The following is a 26327-nucleotide window of genomic DNA, read 5'->3' as shown; positions in this document are numbered from 1 at the left end:
AATACGCTCAAGGAGTTTGGAGGCAAAAGGGAGGAGAAAGATGGGTCGGTAGTTGGAGAGAGTGTTTGGATCAAGGGTAGGTTTTTTAAGAATAGGAGAGATGAGTGCATGCTTGAAGGCAGAGGGGACAGTGCCTGATGAGAGGGATAGATTGAGAAGGTGGGAAAGATGGGAACAAGCAGAAGGAGAGAGGTAGCGGAGGAGGCGGGAGGGGATAGGGTCAAGTGGGGAGGTGGTGAGGGGACAGGAACGAATGAGGGCCATTACTTCCTCTCCAGATGCATGGGAGATAGATGTCAGAGTAGGTGCGAGGGATGGGGAGGGTTGGTAAGGGATGGGAGAAAGCTGGTTACTGATTGTCTGGTGTGATGTGATGTCCTGACGTATGGAGTCAATTTTGGATGTGAAGTAAGTGGCAAAGTCAAGAGCAGAGAGTGAGGAAGGGAGACGAGGTGACGGTGGGCAGAGGAGTGAGTTGAGAGTGGCGCCGGGGGTTGGAAGACTGGGAGGAGATGATGTTCTTGAAGTATGACTATTTAGCAAGAGAAAGGGCAGCACTGAAGGATGAGAGCATAAGTTTGAAATGGAGGAAGTCTACCTTAGAGCGTGATTTCCTCCAGTGTCGCTCAGCAGTACGTGAGCATTTTTGTAGATATCTGGTGCATTTGGTGTGCCAGGGTTGAGGTGTTAATTTGCGAGGGTGAATAGTGGTTGGTGGAAGTGGCTTGATCAGGGCATGAGAGAGAGAGAGAAGGAGAGAGACGTGAGTCAAACAGGGAGGAAAGGAATGTGGTGTCAATAGCCTCAATGTTACGCTTAGTGAGGGTAGCCATAGGAGGTAGAAATGGGGAAGTCGAGCGAGATAGGTTAAAGGAGAGCAGGTGGTGGTCAGAGAGGGGAAATGGGGAGTTGGAAAAATCAGAAATATCACAGCGGTGAGTGAAGACCAGATCCAGTGAGCTCCCATTCACATGGGAGGGCGAGGAGGTCCACTGGGAGAGACCAAGTGAAGAGGTGAGGTTAAGGAGTTTAGAGGCAGGGCATTGTGTGGGGATGTCGATAGGGATGTTGAAATCGCCTAGGATAATGGAGGGAATGTCAGAAGAGAGGAAGTGAGGAAGCCAGGAAGCAAAGTGGTCGATGAATTTGGAAGCAGTGCCAGGGGGGCATAAATTAAACTTAAACAAAACAAAACAAAACCTTGAGAGGTTGTATTACTGAAGGATGGCAATAAAGTGGGATAAGGTTGGACTTTGGGCTGTGATTGTTACACTTTGGCACAGTGGAGAGGTTTCCACCAACCTATGGCACTTTGATGGCAGATGATTGGCATCACTGTGTTATGCTCTGAGTGGAACATATAGAGGCACCAGTGCACGTTGGCTTGTGGTGCGTATAGGGGTGATCCTGAAACTGACGCAAAGTGGCTGTAATTGCGTGTAATCGAGGATGCCAGATTTACTACCTTGTGATAATGCTAGTGTCCATACAGCTTCAGGCAGGGAAGCCGCACCGCCCGCTGTTTGTTAATCTGTCCGCAGCCGTAAATGTCATCACTGGTATTGGAACCTGCCCCACACTGGGTACAAGAGATCTGTCAGATCTCTTGTACCCCTTCCCCCCCCCCCCCCCCCCCATCCTGCAGGATAATATACTTACCAGTCCAGGGAGCCGGTCCACGGACTCCACGCTGGGCTGCCGGATCCTGTGTGCTGCGGTGACTCCCAGTGTTGTAAAGTGCGCTGCCGCTTTGCAGCGTCACTTTACTGCACCGGGGTCACAGCGCAGCATATGGGAGACCCGGCACCCAGCAGCGTTCACTGAAGCAGCGGACACCGGCTCCTGGACTGGTAAGTATGTTTTTTTTTTTCTTACACTTTGATCAGCTTGTGTGTACACACAAAGCTGATCACTGGAGATGGGTTCCCGCTCAGCTTCATGAAAACTGCTCTAAATGTCTTTTAATACATTGGAGTGATACTAAAATAATGTGAAAAAGGGTGTGAAAACACCCTTTTTCATAGTACTTTAGTAAAAATAATGTTAATAAATGGGGCTTTGGGAACAGCACTTCCTTTGAAATGTCCACTACAGTATGTGGTCTATTGGGTGTAGTACGGGTGACCGGCGGACTCCTGACCGCCGGTCACCTTACCGATGCCGGGATCCCGGCAGCATACCGACGCCGGGATCCCGGCGGGGAGGGGCGAGTGCAGCAAGCCCCTTGTGGGCTCGCTGCGTTCGCCACGCTGCGGGCTCAGTGGCGATGCGGTCGCCACGGGTTCTATTCCCACTCTATGGGTGTCGTGGACACCCACGAGTGGAAATAGTCCCAGTTGGTCGGCATGCCGACCATCGGGATAGTGAGCCGTCTGGCTCACGGAGGAGATCATGTGACTGTCGGTCAGCCGACCGGCGGTCACATGACTACCACCCGGTCTATTGTGTGTCTGTGCTTTTGGGGAAAGCAGTTTTTTTTGAGCGTGGACAGCGTTCTCCCCTGACTGAGAGGAGATATACCTTCTGTTACATGAAGAAGTGTTGTGTACTGCTGTGAACATCAGTATGCTCTATCCCCCTTGCAAAGGGGAAAGATCTTTTTTAAGACTATTTGAGCAATAAACATCTTGCCTTTAAAACGACTACATCTGGATTCCTGCCACCAGCAGAATTGCGCCAAATGCAATTCTAATCTCCAGCTGTCCTGAGTTGAGTCCAGCGTCTCTAAGTTCCGCCCTCTGCCAGCTACCATGCAGGGCCTGGTGCATGGTGAGAGATCAGTGGGAACCAGCCGACACCAATCTGAAGGTGTGGCTGCAGCTTGTCCATGCATACACAGCAGCAAGAGGTATCAGGTGGCGGTGGTAGGACCTGGTGGCAGCAAAATATCTGCCCACCACGCAGTGGGTGGAGTCAGATACAGGCAGTTAATAACTGTAAGAGGGTACCTGTTGGACTAAACAAGTCTGTGATCGCCTGCTGCAGGCAGCGAGGAGCAACCGGTCACAGTCGTGTATATGTCTGTACATACAGTACTGAGCCCATCACTAGTGCCATGTATATTCTGTACGTACAGAACTGAATCCATCACTGGTGCCATGTATATTCTGTACGTACAGTACTGAGCCCATCACTAGTGCCATGTATAGTCTGTACATACAGAACTGAACCCGTCACCAGTGGCATGTATATTCTGTACGTACAGAACTGAACCCATCACTGGTGCCGTGTATATGTCTGTACATACAGAGCACATCACCAGTGGTGTGTGTGTGTGTGTGGGTTTGTATATATCTGTACGTTCAGAACTGAGCACATTACCAGTGCCTTGTCACATTAGGGCGCAGTAATGTATAATAGAATAGTCTTTGTACATACTACAAATAACAAACCCTAAGTATTCTGCTGATGTGAAATGTCGAACTAATCTGTGTCACTGATGCATTTCCTGGGCTCTCCCCATAGCTTCTACACTACTGTATGTAACTGGCTGAGAGGTGCCCTGAGGGGGCGATGGGGGCTGAGGTATTCCTATGGAGGTTTCCTATGGACTGTGCGAGGAATGAGAGGAATGTGTGAGGCCAGTGACGTGTTATGATCTGCTTGTGAAGTTTCTGATGAGATTCTCAGGAGACGGCGATAGGTGCTGAGGGCACGATGCATTACACGTATTATTACGGTTGGTGCTGGTATCTACACACCAGGCGGCCGCAGGCAGTTAGCACTACAGTAACTAGTACATAAGACAGACATATGATCTCAAAAAGGTCTGAATGTCAACACAGTCATTATGTTGATGATATGAATTACGTCAGTTGCAGTGTCGGCAGTACAGGGTCAGGGGTCTAAAACTAGGTAAGTGTTATGTTGGCATGCTCAATGTCGATATTTTGATCATACCGACATGGTATGGTATTGTCACAATATTACTTACACCGTCACAATACCTGTAAGTTGTCGCCATATAAGGATAAGGAACCTGATAGTGGATGAAAATCTTTCTAACAGATGCTTTATTGCTTCAATTTAGCATTTTTGTATTTTACATTTTTATAACTTTTTTAATTTTAAATTTAAACACGGACACGACTGCGGAGACTGTGGCCAGCTTGCCCTTATTGCGTGGTGCTAGTAACGCAGATACCGGGGTATCGCTGGTGCAGGGGATGGGAGTCAATCACTAGACCACCTGTCGGGGTCCCGGCGGTCACAATGTTGACGCTGGAATCCCGCGGCGAAATACCGCTGCCGGAATCCCGGCGCCACATTCTTTTCTCCCTTTATGGGTGTCCACGACTCCCAGGGCGGGATGTACTAATGGACATCGCCGCCCAGCGCCACGATTCTAATCGCATATGTACTTTGTACATGGATAAGTAACAGGCTGGACAACAGGGTACAGTGAGTAGTGGTCATTGGGATGTCCTCCAGCTGGACACCAGTAGTCTGCGGAATACCACAAGGGTCCGTACTCGGGCCACTACTGTTCAACCTATTTATCAATTACCTAAAAATAGGCCTGGAAAGCACAGTGTCAATCTTTGGAGATTATACTAAACTGTGTAGGGCAGGCATGTCCAAACTGCGGCCCTCCAGCTGTTGTGAAACTACATATCCCAGCATGCCCTGACAGTTTTGCTGTCAGAGAATGCTAAAGTTGTGACAGGGCATGCTGGGATGTGTAGTTTCTCAGCAGCTGGAGGGCTGCAGTTTGGACATGCCTGGTGTAGGGTAATTAATTCAGAAATAGATGTGGAGTCTCTACAGAATGACTTATCTAAACTTGAAATATGGGCGTCTAAATGGGGAATGAGGTTCAATACAGAAAAATGCAAAGTTATGCATTCCGGGACTAAAAACAAACTTGCATCCTACATATTAAACGGGGAAAGTCTAGGGGTAACAGTTTTGGAAAAAGATTTGGGGGTACTCATTGATAATAAGCTTAATAACCATATACAATGTCAAAGCGCAGTAAAGAAGGCAAGTAAGGTGCTTGCGTGCATAAAACGGGGAATTGAGACAAGGGATGAGGATGTAATCCTGCCGCTGTACAAATCGTTGGTACGTCCGCACCTGGAATATTGTTTTCAGTTTTGGGCACCACTGTATAAAAAAAGATATCGGTGAACTCGAAAGGGTTCAAAGGCGAGCTACTAAATTTAAATGTGAAAGATATATGTTTCTTGCAGACCACAAAACTTCGGCGCACAAATGCAGCTTTTAGAAAAAAATTATCCAATTGGATAATACCCCTAATCCACAACATACAATAGACCTAAGAAAGTAGGATCGTTAATTTCATAAAGCGCATGAGAAGATGTAACTCCTTGTTTTGCGTACCCCCACTCACGCTGTAAAGGGGTGTTTGAAGCACATCAAGGTATCTTTGTTCTTCTATATGCACAATTCTAAATATCCACAGTTTCAATACAGAAAGGGGAAGAAAGACTGGGTGTCGTACCCCAACTCACACAGCTACGTCAGTAGAAACTCCTATCAAGGTTTCTTTATTTTGCTGTTCTGAGATGTTGGTCTCTAGGATGTATTTCTGGTCCAAAATCACCTCATATGGATCGGTGCATGGGGGAAAGAAACAGCCAATGTGTAATACCTCCTTCACAAAGTCAATTTCAGTGTATGTTGGATGATCAATGTATCACCATATAGAGACCCTCCACCAATTACTGGCGTATATACACGTACCCCAACTCACACAATAATAGGTGGGGTAACTCCTGTAAAGGTATCTCTAAAGTAGTTTATAGGCGTACCCAGACTCACACATGAATCCGCAACATGGATCCCATCAAGGTATCTTTTACTGCTCCCCTCTGAAAAACCGTTTCTTTTTGTGCAGCAGCCAAAATTATAATAAAGCTTATGTTCTCCAGAAAAAGTTGTAACAATTTATTGGTTCCTCAAGTAAACATGGAATGATTTCAATCATATATGCACATGATCAAAAAAAAAAAAAAAAAAAAAATTAAAAAATTATAAAAAATACACGAACAAGTCCATAAAATTCATAAAATTCACTGGTATAGAGATGGCTACTCACACAGCAGTCTGCCTGCTACTAAATTTATTAAAGGGGTAGAGGGACAGGACTGGAGTACGAGGAAAGGCTTACTAGGTTGAATATATATACACTGGAAAAGAGGCATCTAAGAGGAGACATTATTAATGTCTTCAAATATGTAAAGGGGCACTACAAAGAGTTATCAGAGGAATTATTTATTAAAAGAACTCTGTTTAGGACATGTGGGCACTCGCTGAGGCTGGAGGAGAGAAAATTCTGTACGCAGCTGAGGAAAGGGTTCTTCACTGTTAGGGCAATAAGGATTTAGAATTCCCTGCCAGGGAAGGTGGTAATGGCGGACTCTGTAAATGCATTTAAAAGGGGATTGGATGAATTTCTGATTGAAAAGGATATCCAAGGTTACAACATTTAAAATATTGACGTTGTTAATCTGGGTGTAACATGTTTTGTAATTGTCAACTAGTCATAAAACATTCTTCAGCAGGTACAGTAAAATCAACTCCACTTGATACAAAATACAGGTTGAACGCGATGGGCATTTTGCCTCTTTTCAACCTCAATTACTGTTACTACTTGCATATGCGGTTAGCATTGCTGAGGACAGCTCTTCCGATAAGAGCTGTCCTCCGCGATTCCCAGCGGCTGCCTGACTTCCGGGAGTCAGTCTGTGCATGCGCAGGGTGATGGGGGCGGGTGCGAGGCATGCTGGGAGGGATCCGATCGGATCCCACACACAGCGCTGCGGAGAGAAGCCCATAGGCTTCTATGGGGTATCCCCAGCAAAAGCTGGCGAACCCCGCGCCGGCGCTGACCTGCCGGCCGGGGGTTAGTACATTAGGAAAATGCAGTAAATTGGAGTTTACTGCATTTTCCGTTTAGTACATCCTGCCCCCATACAGGGAGAATAAATCCTGCGCCCGCCAGGGGGCTTCCTAGCGCACACCCCACTGCCGGCATTCTGGTGGCCAGGATCCCGCTGTCAGGATTATGACAGCCGGGATCCCGGCCACCAGTAATACATATGTATTCCGTTGGGAACTACTTTTATCATAAGCTCCTCCTCAGGGAGATCACCATTATGTCAGGGAGTCTGAGTGTTCTGTGACTAGTACAGACAGAACATGAACACATATTAATTAGAGCTAAGATATGTTACCTCACAAACTTAGATATAATTATATACATTTGCCTTATTATTATTATTATTATTATTATTATTATATTTTTTTACACTATTGTGCATTTTTACTTACACTAATGTACTTTACTACTCGATATATTGGTTGGCATACGGCAAACGGTTCAGCGGGTTTGTACACCTGATACAGTATGTCTGTGAACAGCGATGTTCAGAGACATAACGTGTCCATCCTGCAGCACAGCCAATCTATCTGAAGGCGTATCGGAGCATCTGCATGTGTGTACCGGCGCTCCGGCAATCACCCGTACTCTGATATCACAGCTGGGCTCGGTAGTGATGTCTGGCCCATCATATCGAGCGGCCAGTTGGTAAGTGTGTATAGCGACCCTCGGTGTTGGCCGTGCATGCATTCAATTTGGATTCATCGTCCAAAGCTGCATGCACGGCCCAGCCGCGGCATGACGTCACTGTGCGATGTCGTTGGCGTATGTGTGCTCGGGCCGGGTGGGAGACACACTAGGCGATGTCGCTCACTGAGCACATCGCCTAGTGTGACTCTGTACGCACCTTTAGTGTGCCTTGAGGACGGAGGTTGGGAATGCCTGGACTAGGGTTGTAATTAAGCAGCCTGAGCTCTTGCATGAGGAGCGGGTTTGGGAAATGCTGAACTAACCCTTCTTGTAGGTATTGCACTACTTTCAGATGTTCTAACTGGATTGTGAGACTTTCATGATTCTGGATTATAACTGACGCTGTGTGTTACATTGTGGTGCCGTACTGTGTGTTTCCTTATGTCACATGTGGTGTTGGGCCTGTGTACTGTGTGTTATATTGTGGTGTTGTACTATGTATTTCTGTGTGCCATGTGGTGTCAGGCACTGTGTGTTATATTGCTGTTTTGTGTGCGATCTTGTGTCCCATGTTGTGTCGGGCCCAGTCTACGGTGTGTTTATATTATGGTGCAGTTCTGTGTATTTCTATATGTTGCTTATTGCCCTGATTACCATCTCTTTTTATTTTATTTTTCTTACCTGCACTCTGCAATCAACACCGCACCTCCAGCCGCACGCACACCTTTGCACACCTTGCTCTCCGGAGTAAGTGCTGATGGCGACCATCTCCCCAGGTACGTTTGCAGTAGACTTAGATCATTTGCCACCTGCCCTTTACTAGAACACTGAATGGCCGGGGCTTTAAATGACTGCGGAGAATGGTCCGTATAAAGGAAAGTAAAACTTTCTCTGACGTCCTAGTGGATGCTGGGAACTCCGTAAGGACCATGGGGGATAGCGGCTCCGCAGGAGACTGGGCACAACTAAAAGAAAGCTTTTAGACTACCTGGTGTGCACTGGCTCCTCCCACTATGACCCTCCTCCAAGCCTCAGTTAGATTTCTGTTCCCGGCCGAGCTGGATGCACACTAGGGGCTCTCCTGAGCTCCTAGAAAGAAAGTTTATTTTAGTTTTTTTATTTTACAGTGAGACCTGCTGGCAACAGGCTCACTGCATCGAGGGACTAAGGGGAGAAGAAACGAACCTACCTGCTTGCAGCTAGCTTGGGCTTCTTAGGCTACTGGACACCATTAGCTCCAGAGGGAACGACCGCATGGAACTGGCCTTAGTGTTCGTTCCCGGAGCCGCGCCGCCGTCCCCCTTACAGAGCCAGAAGCAAGAAGAGGTCCGGAAAATCGGCGGCAGAAGACATCAGTCTTCACCAAGGTAGCGCACAGCACTGCAGCTGTGCGCCATTGCTCCTCATACACACTTCACACTCCGGTCACTGAGGGTGCAGGGCGCTGGGGGGGGGGGGGCGCCCTGAGCGGCAATAAAAACACCTTGGCTGGCAAATATATCACAATATATAGCCCCAGAGGCTATATATGTGATAAATACCCCTGCCAGAATCCATAAAAAAGCGGGAGAAAAGTCCGCGAAAAAGGGGCGGAGCTATCTCCCTCAGCACACTGGCGCCATTTTCTCTTCACAGTACAGCTGGAAGACAGCTCCCCAGGCTCTCCCCTGTAGTTTGCAGGCTCAAAGGGTTAAAAAGAGAGGAAGGGGGGCACTAAATTTAGGCGCAATATTGTATATACAAGCAGCTATTGGGAAAAATTCACTCAATATAGTGTTAATCCCTAAATTATATAGCGCTCTGGTGTGTGCTGGCATACTCTCTCTCTGTCTCCCCAAAGGGCTGTGTTGGGGTCCTGTCCTCAGTCAGAGCATTCCCTGTGTGTGTGCGGTGTGTCGGTACGGCTGTGTCGACACGTTTGATGAGGAGGCTTATGTGGTGGCAGAGCAGATGCCGATAAATGTGATGTCGTCCCCTGTGGGGCCGACACCAGAGTGGATGGATAGGTGGAAGGTATAAACGACAGTGTCAACTCCTTACATAAAAGGCTGGATGACGTAACAGCTATGGGACAGCCGGCTTCTCAGCCGCGCCTGCCCAGGCGTCTCAAAGGCCATCGGGGGCTCAAAAACGCCCGCTCCCTCAGATGGCAGACACAGATGTCGACACGAAGTCTGACTCCAGTGTCGACGAGGTTGAGACATATACACAATCCACTAGGAACATCCGTTACATGATCCCGGCAATAAAAAATGTGTTACACATTTCTGACATTAACCCAAGTACCACTAAAAAAGGGTTTTATGTGTGGGGAGAAAAAGCAGGCAGTGTTTTGTTCCCCCATCAAATGAGTGAATGAAGTGTGAAAAAGCGTGGGTTCCCCCGATAAGAAACTGGTAATTTCTAAAAAGTTACTGATGGCGTACCCTTTCCCGCCAGAGGATAAGTTACGCTGGGAGATATCCCCTAGGGTGGATAAGGCGCTCACACGTTTGTCAAAAAAGGTGGCACTGCCGTCTTAGGATACGGCCACTTTGAAGGTACCTGCTGATAAAAAGCAGGAGGCTATCCTGAAGTCTGTATTTACACACTCAGGTACTAGACTGAGACCTGCAGATAGTGCTGCTGCAGCGTGGTCTGTGACCCTGTCAAACAGGGATACTATTTTGCGAATATATTAAAGACGTCGTCTTATATATGAGGGATGCACAGAGGGATATTTTGCCGGCTGGCATCCAGAATTAATGCAATGTCCATTCTGTCAGGAGGGTATTAGAGACCCGACACTGGACAGGTGATGCTGACTTTAAAAGGCACATAGAGCCTTATAAGGGTGAGGAATTGTTTGGGGATGGTCTCTGGGACCTCGTATCCACAGCAACAGCTGGGAAGAAATTTTTTTACCTCAGGTTTCCTCACAGCCTAAGAAAGCACTGTATTATCAGGTACAGTCCTTTCGGCTTCAGAAAAGCAAGCGGGTCAAAGGCGCTTCTTTTCTGCACAGAGACGAGGGAAGAGGGAAAAAGCTGCACCAGTCAGCCAGTTCCCAGAATCAAAATTCTTCCCCCGCTTCCTCTGAGTCCACCGCATGACGCGGGGGCTCCACAGGCGTAGCCAGTTACGGTGGGGGGCCGCCTCAAAAATTTCAGCGATCAGTGGGCTCGCTCACAGGTGGATCCCTGGATCCTTCATGTAGTATCTCAGGGGTACAAGCTGGAATTCGAGGCGTCTCCCCCCCCGCCGTTTCCTCAAATCTGCCTTGCCGACAACTCCCTCAGGCAGGGAGGCTGTGCTAGAGGCAATTCACAAGCTGTATTCCCAGCAGGTGATAGTCAAGGTGCCCCTACTTCAACAAGGACGGGGTTACTATTCCACACTGTTTGTGGTACCGAAACCGGACGGTTCGGTGAGACCCATGTTAAATTTGAAATCCTTGAACACATATATAAAAAAAATTCAAGTTCAAGATGGAATCGCTCAGGGCGGTTATTGCAAGCCTGGAGGAGGGGGATTACATGGTATCCCTCGACATCAAGGATGCTTACCTACATGTCCCCATTTACCATCCTCACCAGGAGTACCTCAGATTTGTGGTACAGGATTGCCATTACCAATTCCAAACACTGCCGTTTGGACTGTCCACGGCACCGAGGGTCTTTACCAAGGTAATGGCAGAAATGATGATACTCCTTCGAAAAAAGGGAGTTTTTAATTATCCCGTACTTGGACGATCTCCTTATAAAGGCGAGGTCCAAGGAGCAGTTGTTGGTCGGAGTAGCACTATCTCGGGAAGTGCTACAACAGCACGGATGGATTCTATACTTTCCAAAGTCACAGCTGGTTCCTACCACACGCCTACTGTTCCTGGGAATGGTTCTGGACACAGAACAGAAAAAAGTATTTCTCCCGCAGGAGAAAGCCAAGGAGCTGTCCTCTCTAGTCAGAGACCTCCTGAAACCAAAACAGGTATCGGTGCATCACTGCACACGAGTCCTGGGGAAAAATGATAGCTTCTTACGAAGCAGAATTCCATTCGGCAGGTTCCATGCAAGAACCTTTCAGTGGGACCTCTTGGACAAATGGTCGGGATAGCATCTTCAGATGCATCGGCTGATAACCCTGTCTCCAAGGACCAGGATATCTCTACTGTGGTGGCTGCAGAGTGCTCATCTTCAAAAGGGCCGCAGATTCGGCATACAGGACTGGGTCCTGGTAACCACGGATGCCAGCCTTCGAGGCTGGGGGGCAGTCACACAGGGAAGAAATTTCCAAGGACTTTGGTCAAGTCAGGAGTCGTCCCTACACATAAATGTTCTGGAACTGAGGGCCATTTACAATGCCCTAAGTCTGGCAAGGCCTCTGCTTCAAAACCAGCCGGTACTGATCCGATCAGACAACATCACGGCGGTCGCCCATGTAAACCGACAGGGCGGCACAAGAAGCAGGATGGCGATGGCAGAAGCCACAAGGATTCTCCGATGGGCGGAAAATCACGTCTTAGCACTGTCAGCAGTGTTCATTCCGGGAGTGGATAACTGGGAAGCAGACTTCCTCAGCAGACACGACCTACACCCGGGAGAGTGGGGACTTCATCAGAAGTCTTCCAACTGTTGGTAAACCGTTGGGAAAGGCCACAGGTGGACATGATGGCGTCCCGCCTAAACAAAAAACTAGATATTGCGCCAGGTCAAGGGACCCTCAGGCAATAGCTGTGGACGCTCTAGTGACACCGTGGGTGTACCAGTCGGTTTATGTATTCCCTCCTCTGCCTCTCATACCAAAGGTACTGACAATAATAAGAAAACGAGGAGTAAGAACGATACTCGTGGTTCAGGATGGGCCAAGAAGAGCTTGGTACCCAGAACTTCAAGAATGATATCTGAGGACCCATGGCCTCTACCGCTCAGACAGGATCTGCTACAGCAGGGGCCCTGTCTGTTCCAAGACTTACCGCGGCTGCGTTTGACGGCATGGCGGTTGAATTCCGGATCCTAAAGGTAAAGGGCATTCCGGAGGAAGTCATTCCTACGCTGATAAAAGCCAGGAAAGAAGTAACCGCAAACCATTATCACCGTATTTGGCGAAAATATGTTGCGTGGTGTGAGGCCAGGAAGGCCCCAACAGAGGAATTTCAGCTGGGTCGTTTTCTGCACTTCCTACAGTCAGGAGTGACTATGGGCCTAAACTTGGGTTCCATTAAGGTCCAGATTTCGGCTCTGTCGATTTTCTTCCAGAAAGAACTGGCTTCACTGCCTGGAGTTCAGACATTTGTAAAGGGAGTGCTACATATTCAGCCCCCTTTTGTGCCTCCTGTGGCACCTTGGGATCTCAACGTGGTGTTGAGTTTCCTAAAATCACATTGGTTTGAGCCACTTAAAACTCTGGATTTGAAATATCTCACGTGGAAAGTGGTCATGTTATTGGCCTTGGCTTCGGCCAGGCGTGTGTCAGAATTGGCGGCTTTGTCTTGTAAAAGCCCTTATCTGATTTTCCATATGGATAGGGCAAAATTGAGGACTCGTCCCCAGTTTCTCCCTAAGGTGATATCAGCTTTTCATTTGAACCAACCTATTGTAGTGCCTGCGGCTACTAGGGACTTGGAAGATTCCAAGTTACTGGACGTAGTCAGGGCCTTAAAAATGTATATTTCCAGGACGGCTGGAGTCAGGAAAACTGACTCGCTTTTTATCCTGTAGGCACCCAACAAAATAGGTGCTCCTGCTTCTAAGCAGACTATTGCTCGCTGAATTTGTAGCACAATTCAGCTGGAGCATTCTGCGGCTGGATTGCCGCATCCTAAATCAGTAAAAGCCCATTCCACAAGGAAAGTGGGCTCATCTTGGGCGGCTGCCCGAGGGGTCTCGGCTTTACAACTTTGCCGAGCTGCAACTTGGTCAGAGGCAAACACGTTTGCAAAATTCTACAAATTTGATACCCTGGCTGAGGAGGACCTTGAGTTCTCTCATTCGGTGCTGCAGAGTCATCCGCACTCTCCCGCCCGTTTGGGAGCTTTGGTATAATCCCCATGGTCCTTACGGAGTTCCCAGCATCCACTAGGACGTCAGAGAAAATAAGATTTTACTCACCGGTAAATCTATTTCTCGTAGTCCGTAGTGGATGCTGGGCGCCCATCCCAAGTGCGGATTGTCTGCAATACTTGTATGTAGTTATTGCCTAACTAAGGGTTATTGTTGAGCCATCTGTTGAGAGGCTCAGTTATATTTCATACTGTTAACTGGGTATAGTATCACAAGTTATACGGTGTGATTGGTGTGGCTGGTATGAGTCTTACCCGGGATTCAAAATCCTTCCTTATTGTGTCAGCTCTTCCGGGCACAGTATCCTAACTGAGGCTTGGAGGAGGGTCATAGTGGGAGGAGCCAGTGCACACCAGGTAGTCTAAAAGCTTTCTTTTAGTTGTGCCCAGTCTCCTGCGGAGCCGCTATCCCCCATGGTCCTTACGGAGTTCCCAGCATCCACTACGGACTACGAGAAATAGATTTACCGGTGAGTAAAACCTTATTTTTTTGGGTACATAATTTTTTGTAAATCAAGGTTCCTATGTAGAGCGTTCTGTGGAAATCCCCATTGGTTGTGGATGAGACATCGCTGGATTTGAGCTTTGAAGAAAATTGACAGATGCTCATGCAGGACGTGTGTGTAACAATGCCTCCTACCCTCACCGTGCTTGGTGCATTTTTGGGGTCGATCACTCTGTTGACCGATGGGGAAAGGTTGGTGACGCCAAGTTGTGGGGAGGGGTAATATTTGGTCTGGCTTTGGCTGTGGTTTTGGATGCTGTAGGAGTTGCGCCTGCTCTTGGATGAGGTTGAGGTATGAGGCGTTGGGTTAGTGATGGCCTATTTGTGGGCACTGGCAATTTTGAGTAATTAAAGTTGTTCCATTTGGCCATAACACAGATTTACATTAATCTCCCATCCAGTATACAGTAAGTAAAGTGTTTATCTTGCATAACAATTTTGTAGGATATTTGTTTGATGTATTTGCCATTGTTACTTTGTTGCACAATAAGATAAGTCTACTTCTGCTTTTCCACTTATTTTGTCCCACTTACTTGGACTTAATTAATATCAAAATAAAATGCCTGTAACTAATCCAGTCTAACCTTATAGGACTATATAGGTGACGCGTTATAGATCTGTCAGGGTAAATCTTCATTCTTATGTAATTATCACTTGTTATATGTTCCGCTTCCATCCTGTGTGTCAGCAAAACTCCTGAGTATTGTACTCTTACTGGACTTGGGGGTAAATTTACTAAGATGGAAGTTCTATTTAAGATGGGATGTTGCCCATAGCAACCAATCAGATTCCAGGTATTATCTTCTAGAAGGTGCTAGATAAACGAGAAGTAGAATCTGATTGGTTGCTATGGGCAACATCCCATCTTATATAGAACTCCCATCTTAGTAAATTTACCCCTTGGTGTGTGTAGCTGGGATCCTGGGCAGTCCAGTGCCCCTTAGCTCAGTAGACTATTGGTGTATGGAATGTAGAAGCCAATGGTGGAATTGGGGATGGTAATGGAGGATAGTAATGGATAATATGGGTATAGTAATGCATATGATTGTGAAGATACTGGGTTTATGTGCGAGTCACTGCCTTGACAAAGGCATTAGGTATAGCTCCCGTGTGGTACCCCTTGATCGCACAGTAAATACACGATAGTGAAAGTACAAAATAAATGTATTTTACACAGCACACAATAGAGTAATGTAATATAACTATAATAACTACAGAAATGCCAGTAGTATTAACCGCACTCTGAGAGACCTCTGCCCCTAATGACTTATCCCTTCAGTAGAGAACCTGTGGTCGGTTACAGTGTCACACTTACCCGCCTTGACCAGGGAAAGAACCACTGTGAGGGAGGGTGGTGACTGTGCAAGGTTCCGCCAAGAATGAGGTTACTGAGGGAGTTCCCACTGGGTAACTTCATGATTCAGCAGAGTCCTGGGTCAGATCCAGCCTTGGTGCCGCGAGAACACAGAACAAAGACCACAATGGCTGGGATGTAATGAAGTCTGTGTTTGACTCCATCATATTATTATTATTATTATTATTATTATTATTATTATTAACAGTTTCTTATATAGCGCAGCAAATTCTGTTGCGCTTTACAAATGAGCCCGGCTAGCGTCTCTGGCGCAGCTCCTTTTGATCCCTTAGTCTAGTGCAGGGATTGGGTGGCTTTTGAATTACGGGATGTAAATGTTTCCTTGGCGGTATGGGAAGGGTTGGGATGGGCAGGTGGCATCGTCATGCCTGAATTGAGACTTCATGCAGACCCTTGTGTGTTGCAAGGCTTGGCGCTTCAATGCTGGGGGTTAAGAATGGGTTTGGCTACCTGTGGGGTTGTGGTGGGGGTTTCTCTCCCTGCATCTTTATAACATATTTACAGTACAAGGAAGCACGGGCGCTGCTCCAAACACAACCCCACTAAACATTACACCCTCATTACAAAGGTTATTACATTGGTCACACCCTCTGTATTTATTATTAAGAGGCAGTCAGAACATTGGTTGGTCATGCAGCTTCCTCTTCCCTGTGCTTATACATTGAGAAGCAGAGAAACAACCTGTAAAAAGTGCACGTCTGGGTCACTACCCTGAGAGGAGATGAGCTGCAGGGCTAGTAACTTGCTAGCCGGCCTTCTGGTCCTCACAATGAGTATAGTAAGTGAGGAAATGAGGCTGGTGAGGGGAGGATAGTAATGTAGGATATGAGCTAGTAATGGTGGTTATGACTGTAATAGAGGATATGGCCCTAGTAAGGGAGGGATTGAGGCTAGTAATAGAGGGTATGGGGACTAATTAATTACTGGTGCACATCTAGTTCACCCATTATCAGGTGCACTAGATAAGGGCTCTGAGAATAAGCACCGGCCAGGGCTGCAGTAGAGCTGACTGAGTGGGAGGGAAGTGTAAATATTGACATCATTAGTAATACCCATCCTTATTGGGCAGCTGATCATTTTGTGTATAAGAATAACAGTGATTCTCTCCCCCATCGCATCTTTTACTGAAATACACTGGTCACACAAACACTCCCAGCTGGGCCTGTTAATGGACAATACATTTTTTTTTATTTTGTTTCATTCATTCTTTTTCCACTTCCGCTCCTTTCACAGTAGACTGAGATAAAATCTGGGTGTTGGTAATTATTAATTGACTGCACTGTGGTGAAAGTATAAACCAGAACATTAACTGTATACTGTAATACATTCACAATGTCATACACCTTACATTACCCTTCCCAGCAGGGGTGTATCTTGGGGTCCAAGTGCCCCTGGCAAAGTAAGGGACCAGCGCCCCCTACCCCAACCCCCTGCCACCACCACATTTTGCTGCTCTTTGCCAGCATATTTTCTCTAACGTCCTAGTGGATGCTGGGGACTCCGTCAGGACCATGGGGAACAGCGGCTCCGCAGGAGACAGGGCACAAAAGCAAGCTTTTAGGATCACATGGTGTGCACTGGCTCCTCCCCCTATGACCCTCCTCCAAGCCTCAGTTAGGTTTTTGTGCCCGTCCGAGCAGGGTGCAATCTAGGTGGCTCTCCTAAAGAGCTGCTTAGAAAAAGTTTTTAGGTTTTTTATTTTCAGTGAGTCCTGCTGGCAACAGGCTCACTGCATCGAGGGACTTAGGGGAGAGATTTTCAACTCACCTGCGTGCAGGATGGATTGGAGTCTTAGGCTACTGGACATAGCTCCAGAGGGAGTCGGAACACAGGTCACCCTGGGGTTCGTCCCGGAGCCGCGCCGCTGATCCCCCTTACAGATGCTGAAGATCGTGGGTCCGGAAACAGGCGGCAGAAGGCTCTTCAGCCTTCATGAAGGTAGCGCACAGCACTGCAGCTGTGCGCCATTGTTGCTACACACTTCACACTGAACGGTCACGGAGGGTGCAGGGCGCTGCTGGGGGCGCCCTGGGCAGCAATATTTAATACCTTTTATGGCAAAGAATACATCACATATAGCCATTGAGGCTATATGTATGTATTTAACCCAGGCCAGATATCTCAAAACCCGGGAGAAAAGCCTGCCGAAAAGGGGGCGGGGCTTATTCTCCTCAGCACACAGCGCCATTTTCCTGCTCAGCTCCGCTGTGAGGAAGGCTCCCAGGACTCTCCCCTGCACTGCACTACAGAAACAGGGTAACAAAGAGAAGGGGGGCATATTTTGGCGATATTTATATATTTAAAGCGCATATAACAGAAACAACACCTTTTAGGGTTGTTTATATACATTTTATAGCGCTTTTGGTGTGTGCTGGCAAACTCTCCCTCTGTCTCCCCAAAGGGCTAGTGGGGTCCTGTCTTCGATAAGAGCATTCCCTGTGTGTCTGCTGTGTGTCGGTACGTGTGTGTCGACATGTATGAGGACGATGTTGGTATGGAGGCGGAGCAATTGCCGGTAATGGTGATGTCACCCCCTAGGGAGTCGACACCGGAATGGATGGCTTTAATTATGGAATTACGTGATAATGTTAGTACATTACAAAAGTCAGTTGACGAAATGAGACGGCCGGAAAACCAGTTGGTACCTGCTCAGGCGTCTCAGACACCGTCAGGGGCTGTAAAACGTCCCTTACCTCAGTCAGTCGACACAGGTACCGACACAGATGAATCTAGTGTCGACGGTGAAGAAACAAACGTATTTTCCAATAGGGCCACACGTTATATGATCACGGCAATGAAGGAGGCTTTGCAGATCTCTGATACTGCAGGTACCTCAAAAAGGGGTATTATGTGGGGGGTGAAAAAACTACCTGTAGCTTTTCCAGAATCGGAGGAATTGAATGACGTGTGTGATGAAGCGTGGGTTAACCCCGATAGAAAACTGCTAATTTCAAAGAAGTTATTGGCATTATACCCTTTCCCACCAGAGGTTAGGGCGCGCTGGGAAACACCCCCTAGGGTGGATAAAGCGCTCACACGTTTATCAAAACAAGTGGCGTTACCGTCTCCTGATACGGCCGCCCTCAAGGATCCAGCAGATAGGAGGCTGGAAACTACACTGAAGAGTATATACACACATACTGGTGTTATACTCCGACCAGCAATAGCCTCAGCCTGGATGTGCAGTGCTGGGGTAGTGTGGTTGGATTCCCTGACTGAAAATATTGATACCCTGGATAGGGACAGTATTTTATTGACTTTAGAGCAATTAAAGGATGCGTTTCTTTATATGCGAGATGCTCAGAGGGATATTTGCACTCTGGCATCGAGAGTAAATGCGATGTCCATATCTGCCAGAAGAAGTTTATGGACGCGACAGTGGTCAGGTGATGCGGATTCCAAAAGGCATATGGAAGTATTGCCATATAAAGGAGAGGAATTATTTGGGGTCGGTCTATCGGATCTGGTGGCCACGGCAACTGCCGGCAAATCCACTTTTTTACCTCAGACTCCCTCCCAACAGAAAAAGACACCGTCTTTTCAGCCGCAGTCCTTTCGCTCCTATAAAAACAAGCGGGCAAAAGGACAGTCTTATCTGCCCCGAGGCAGAGGAAAGGGTAAGAGAGGGCAGCAAGCAGCCCCTGCCCAGGAACAGAAGCCCGCCCCGGGTTCTACAAAGCCATCAGCATGACGCTGGGGCTTTACTAGCGGACTCAGGAGCGGTGGGGGGTCGACTAAAGATTTTCAGCAATCAGTGGGCTCGCTCACAGGTGGACCCGTGGATCCTGCAGATAGTATCTCAGGGTTACATGTTGGAATTCGAAAGGTCTCCCCCCTCGCCGGTTCCTAAAGTCTGCTTTACCAACGCCTCCCTTAGAAAGGGCGACGGTATTGGAAGCCATTCACAAGCTGTATTCTCAGCAGGTGATAATCAAGGTACCCCTCCTACAACAGGGAAAGGGGTATTATTCCACACTATTTGTGGTACCGAAGCCGGACGGTTCGGTAAGACCTATTCTAAATCTGAAATCCTTGAACCTGTACATACAGAAATTCAAGTTCAAAATGGAGTCACTAAGAGCAGTGATAGCGAATCTGGAAGAAGGGGACTTCATGGTGTCCCTGGACATAAAAGATGCTTATCTGCATGTCCCAATTTACCCCTCACACCAAGGGTATCTCAGGTTCGTGATACAAGACTGTCATTATCAGTTTCAAACGCTGCCGTTTGGTTTGTCCACAGCACCTCGGGTCTTTACCAAGGTAATGACCGAAATGATGGTTCTTCTACGAAGAAAAGGCGTATTAATTATCCCTTACTTGGACGATCTCCTGATAAGGGCAAGGTCCAGAGAACAGCTGGAAGTCGGGGTAGCACTAACCCAAGTAGTGCTTCAACAACACGGGTGGATTCTGAATCTTCCAAAATCTCAATTGACACCGACAACACGTCTGCTGTTCCTGGGAATGATTCTGGACACTGTTCAGAAAAAGGTGTTTCTCCCGGAGGAGAAAGCGAGGGAGTTATCCGAACTTGTCAGGAACCTCCTAAAACCAGGAAATGTGTCAGTACATCAATGCACAAGAGTCCTGGGAAAGATGGTGGCTTCTTACGAAGCAATTCCATTCGGCACGAATATTTCAGTGGGATCTGCTGGACGAATGGTCCGGATCGCATCTGCACATGCCTCAGCGGATAACACTGTCACCAAGAACAAGGTTGTCTCTCCTGTGGTGGTTGCAGAGTGCCCATCTGTTAGAGGGCCGCAGGTTCGGCATACAGGACTGGGTCCTGGTGACTACGGATGCCAGCCTAAGAGGCTGGGGAGCAGTCACACAGGGAAGAAACTTCCAGGGTGTATGGTCAAACCTGGAGAAGTCTCTTCACATAAATATACTGGAGCTAAGAGCGATCTACAATGCTCTAAGCCTGGCGAAACCGCTGCTTCAGGGTCAGCCGGTGTTGATCCAGTCGGACAACATCACGGCAGTCGCCCACGTAAACAGACAAGGCGGCACGAGAAGCAGAAGAGCAATGACAGAAGCTGCAAGGATTCTTCGCTGGGCGGAAAATCATGTCATAGCACTGTCAGCAGTGTTCATCCCGGGAGTGGACAACTGGGAAGCAGACTTCCTCAGCAGACACGACCTTCACCCGGGAGAGTGGGGACTTCATCCGGAAGTTTTCCACATGATTGTGAACCATTGGGAAAAACCAAAGGTGGACATGATGGCGTCTCGCCTCAACAAAAAACTGGACAGATATTGCGCCAGGTCAAGAGACCCTCAGGCAATAGCTGTGGACGCTCTGGTAACACCGTGGGTGTACCAGTCAGTGTATGTGTTCCCTCCTCTGCCTCTCATACCAAAGGTACTGAGAATTATACGGAAAAGGGGAGTAAGAACAATACTAGTGGCTCCGGATTGGCCAAGAAGAACTTGGTACCCGGAACTTCAAGAGATGCTCACGGAAGATCCGTGGCCTCTACCTCTAAGAAGGGATCTGCTTCAGCAGGGACCTTGTATGTTCCAAGACTTACCGCGACTGCGTTTGACGGCATGGCGGTTGAACGCCGGATTCTAAAAGAAAAGGGCATTCCAGAGGAAGTTATTCCTACCTTGATTAAAGCTAGGAAGGAAGTGACCGCACAACATTATCACCGCATTTGGAGAAAATATGTTGCGTGGTGTGAAGCCAAGAAGGCCCCAACGGAAGAATTTCAATTGGGGCGATTCCTACATTTCCTGCAGGCAGGATTGTCTATGGGCCTAAAATTGGGGTCTATTAAAGTTCAAATTTCGGCCTTATCAATTTTCTTCCAGAAAGAATTGGCTTCAGTGCCTGAAGTACAAACTTTTGTCAAGGGTGTACTACATATACAGCCCCCAATTGTGCCTCCAGTGGCACCGTGGGATCTAAACGTAGTTTTGGATTTTCTCAAATCTCATTGGTTTGAGCCTCTCAAATCGGTAGATTTGAAGTATCTTACATGGAAAGTAACCATGCTACTGGCCCTGGCTTCAGCCAGGAGAGTTTCAGAGTTGGCGGCTTTATCGTACAAAAGCCCATATCTGATTTTCCATTCGGACAGGGCAGAACTGCGGACACGTCCTCATTTTCTCCCTAAGGTGGTTTCGGCTTTTCACTTGAACCAGCCTATTTTGGTGCCTGCGGCTACTAGCGACTTGGAGGACTCCAAGTTACTGGACGTTGTCAGAGCATTGAAAATATATATTTCAAGGACAGCTGGAGTCAGAAAATCTGACTCGTTGTTTATCTTGTATGCACCCAACAAGATGGGTGCTCCTGCGTCTAAGCAGACGATTGCTCGTTGGATCTGTAGCACAATCCAACTTGCACATTCTGTGGCAGGCCTGCCACAGCCTAAAACTGTTAAAGCCCACTCCACAAGGAAGGTGGGCTCATCTTGGGCGGCTGCCCGAGGGGTCTCGGCTTTACAACTTTGCCGAGCAGCTACGTGGTCAGGGGAGAACACGTTTGTAAAATTTTACAAATTTGATACTCTGGCTAAAGAGGACTTGGAGTTCTCTCATTCGGTGCTGCAGAGTCATCCGCACTCTCCCGCCCGTTTGGGAGCTTTGGTATAATCCCCATGGTCCTGACGGAGTCCCCAGCATCCACTAGGACGTTAGAGAAAATAAGAATTTACTTACCGATAATTCTATTTCTCATAGTCCGTAGTGGATGCTGGGCGCCCATCCCAAGTGCGGATTGTCTGCAATACTTGTACATAGTTATTGTTACAAAAATCGGGTTATTATTGTTGTGAGCCATCTTTTTTTAGAGGCTACTTCTGTGTTATCATACTGTTAACTGGGTTCAGATCACAAGTTGTACGGTGTGATTTGTGTGGCTGGTATGAGTCTTACCCGGGATTCAAGATCCTTCCTTATTGTGTACGCTCGTCCGGGCGCAGTACCTGACTGAGGCTTGGAGGAGGGTCATAGGGGGAGGAGCCAGTGCACACCATGTGATCCTAAAAGCTTGCTTTTGTGCCCTGTCTCCTGCGGAGCCGCTGTTCCCCATGGTCCTGACGGAGTCCCCAGCATCCACTACAGACTATGAGAAATAGAATTATCGGTAAGTAAATTCTTATTTTAAGTATAGTCATCGCGTAAAAAAAGTGCCATGTCTCGTAGTGAAGGGGTGTGGCCACACAATAATACCCCCTTACTCACATTAGACCACATCATAGTGTCCCTCCTGTTCATAATACACCACACCGGAGCATCCCTTATACACATTACGCAACACAGTAGTACCTTTCATACATGATACACCACAATGTCGTACCCTTTATTCACATTGCGCTACACAGTAGCACCCCTTACACATTATGTCACACAACGAAAATCATACGCCACTCAATGACATACAACCAGAGGAAGAAAAAAAAAATCACTAGTCACATATAGCCAATGTTTCAGCGAAAACATCCATCGAATTATCATTTCTATATGCACCCTAGTGGATGGAGAGGCACCGGGATCCAATGTTGTTTTAGATTAATTGGGAGTGCCATACAGTGTGTTTGTGTGTGTGTGTGTATGTATGTATGTATGTGTATATATGTATGTGTATATATATATATATATATATATATATATATATATATATATATATATATATATATATATATATATATTTATTTAAAAAAAAAAAAAATATATATATATATATATATATATATATATATATATATATTTAAAAAAAAAAAAAATATATATATATATATATATATATATATATATATATATATATATATATATATATATATATATTAATGTGTATTCTCTCTCAACAATAACCCTTATCACGCGCTTCAAGCAGCAGCACCTCAAATTGGAACCCCTGTTAGCGGGAACAACAGAAATGTCGACTAAATGGAAACCGGAGGGCGCTAGATTGTCAAGAGTGATTTGTCCATAAATGATTCAGAAGGTAAATCTCCCAACAATGGTCACACCGTGTTCTTATAGGACTTGATTGAAACCCCAGCCTGAGGAGGAGCGTTGACGTTTTTAGATCACTACTTGGTTGTGCTCTGTCAGATATTTTTCCTGAAAAATACCCTCACACCAGAAAAAGACACTAAAAAAATGGCACAAGGCCCACAATTAATAAAATGTCAGATGTTTATTAGACATCCAATAAAAGTGTACAATATAAATTTTGTTTGCATCATATACACGGTGTTTTATAGGAACCCAATATAACACCGGGACAGATGTATAAGCAACTGCCATCAACCACCCCAGGATGTGAGCTCAGCGGTGGGGACTCCCAAATGTAAATAGGATATCCTAATCACCTTTTAACCCTACGAGTTTCATCCTTTAACAGGACTTTCTCAGGGGTATAATCTAAATATCTAACAAGGCAGGTACCTATGCTTTCCACCAGCCAGAAAGACTGCAATTGGGCAGGATAAGTATCACCAAATAAAAAAAAAATTGGGCAATCTCGCTGGCCAAAAAGGATTTTTATATGAAGTAAATGATCCCGATTAAAGGAAAGGATAATAAATCCTGTATAATGATCACTGGTGAAACACGTCACAGAGGATCAGGAAGTACATAAAACTGTGTGTACCAATGGTGATCCTATCTCTCTAGTGTCTGCAATGGAAAATGCTATTAATTGTGGGCCTTGTGCCATTTTCTAGGTGTCAGTTTCTGGTGTGAGGGTATTTTTCAGGAAAAAATATCTGACCGAGCATAACCAATTAGTGATCTAAAAACTTCACCACTCCACCTCAGGCTGGGGTTTCAATCAAGTCCTATAAGAAAGAACCCACTGTGAACATTGTTGGGAGATTTACCTTCTGAATTATTTATGGATTTTATTATGGACAATCACTCTTGACAATCTAGCGCCATTTTGTTAAATAAAAAAAAAAAATTAAGAAATAAAAAAATAAAATAAAAAAATGTATATGTGTGTGTATATATATATATATATATATATATATATATATATATATATATATATATATATATATATATATATATATATATATATATATAATATATATACTAGGTGCTTCATCGCGCCCTACGGGCGCTCTTCACACCGTCGCAAGGGGCTACGCCCCCTTAACCCTTGCATGCCTTTCTGGGGTTCAATATTTGTATTATATAAAGTATTACCTGCATTCCTTTGTTAGTGGTTAAATATTGCACAATGAAAGGGCGTGCGATGGTGAAGGAGGCGCAGCCCCTTGCGACGGCGTGAACAGCAACTGCAGGGAACGATGTACAGAATGTAGCGGGTGCGGGGGGGACTGCGGATGGTGTCTGTAGATGCTGCAGGTGGAGGGGGGGCAGAAGTGGGGGTGGGGCCCGGATGGGGAAGAGTCGGGAGGTGCTGCGGGTGGGGGAGGGGCAGAGGAGTGGGGGATGCAGATTGGGGAGGTGTCCGGAGGCACTGCAGGTGGGGGAGGGGCAGGGGTGCCATGGGTGGGAGAGGGGCAGGTGTGGGGATGTTGTGGATGGGTGAAGGGTTCCGGAGGTGCTGTGGGATGGGAAGGGGCGGGAGTGCCGGGGGTGGGGTAGGGGTCCGCAGGCGCCATGGGTAGGGGAGGGGCAGGTACGGGTGGTGCGGCGCATAGGGAAGGAGGTCCGGAGGTGCTGCTGGTGGTGGAGGGGCAGGTGCGGTGGTGCTATTGGTGGGGGAGGGGTGGGTGAGGGGGGGACCGTGGATGGAGGAGGGTGTCTGCAGATGCTGCGGGTGGAGGGGGGCAGGTGTGGGGGGAGACATATAAAGGGGGTGGATGGTGGAGGGGGCCTGGAGGTGCTGTGGGTGGTGAAGGGGCGGAGGAGTGGGAGCCGCGGGTGGTGTAGGGGTCTGGAGGCACACGGTGTGGGGGAGGGGTGGAGGGGAAGGTGCGGAGGTGTGGTGCATTGGGGAGAGGTCTGGAGGCGCTGCGGGTACTGTACCTGCCAAAAAGGTAGTTGGAGGGTATGCAGTAACAGGGCCAGGACAGGGGTGACAGGGTCAGAACAGGGTTGACGGGGCCAGGACAGGGGTGACAGGGTCAGAAAAGCGGTGACGGGGCCAGGACAGAAATGACAGGGACAGGGTAGGGGTGGCAGGAACAGGACAGGGGTGACAGGGCCAGTATAGAGTTGACAGGGCAAGCACAGGGGTAACAGGGCCAGGATAGGGGTAACAGGGCCAGCATAAGGGTAACAGGGCCAGCATAAGGGCCAGGATAAGGGTGACAGGGCCAGGATAAGGGTGACAGGGCCAGGATAAGGGTGACAGGGCCAGGATAAGGGTGAAAGGGCCAGGATAAGGGTGGCAGGGCAAGGCCAGGGGTGACAGTGACATGACAGAACACAGGGCACGGGAGAGATTGGTATTAGGGACAAAACAGTGGTGACAGACAGATGTGTCTTACCGGAGTCACTGCTGCTGGCTGCTGCTGTTCCACTCCAACCTGTTGGGATCTGCTGCTGGTGGAGACTTGGCATGGGTGACTCTCTTAGGCTGGAGTCATGCTTCCTCTGCCCGTCCGCATCCCTCCCCCCCTCCTCAGTCACACACCGCAGACCTCGCGCAGCTGCCGGGCACTGTGGTAAGGGGAGACTGGGAGTGACTGGTTAGCCCCCAGGAGATGCTGCGGCTGGAGGGAGGAGGGGGTCGGAGCCTGCAAGCAGCTTGGACTTCTGCAGCGTTACCCGCCGGCTAAAGTGTGTGAAGGAGCTGGGTGCACCTCACTGTGGGTGGCAGCGCTGCAGCTAGCGGTGGGGTTGCCGGGGCTGGAGATAACAGAGGCAGTACGGAACCTGCACAGCGGCAGGTGCCCCACAAAACTGCAGCTAAGAAGCGTGGAGTGTGCCAGAAAGTGAC

The 26327-nt window shown here is 47.6% G+C and overlaps 1 protein-coding gene across 2 annotated transcripts in view; it reads left to right on the top strand.

Moving 5' to 3' along the window:
* The window catches only part of CAPN11 (calpain 11), an 86650-nt gene that overhangs the window by 10667 nt on the left and 49656 nt on the right, over window positions 1-26327 (top strand). The window contains exon 2 of one of the 2 annotated variants that reach the window (XM_063918823.1): window positions 8247-8310. The exons of the other annotated variant lie outside the window; for it this stretch is intronic. Within the exon in view, the coding sequence (XP_063774893.1) occupies window positions 8292-8310 (19 nt within the window). The 5' untranslated portion in view covers window positions 8247-8291. The remainder of the gene's footprint in view (window positions 1-8246; window positions 8311-26327) is intronic. 2 annotated transcript variants of the gene reach the window in all.

The sequence above is a fragment of the Pseudophryne corroboree genome, chromosome 4 (assembly GCF_028390025.1).
Source record: "Pseudophryne corroboree isolate aPseCor3 chromosome 4, aPseCor3.hap2, whole genome shotgun sequence".
Lineage (NCBI taxonomy): Eukaryota > Metazoa > Chordata > Amphibia > Anura > Myobatrachidae > Pseudophryne > Pseudophryne corroboree.
Note: the sequence above shows the minus strand (reverse complement) of the source record. Positions and strands in the feature narration are given on the sequence as shown.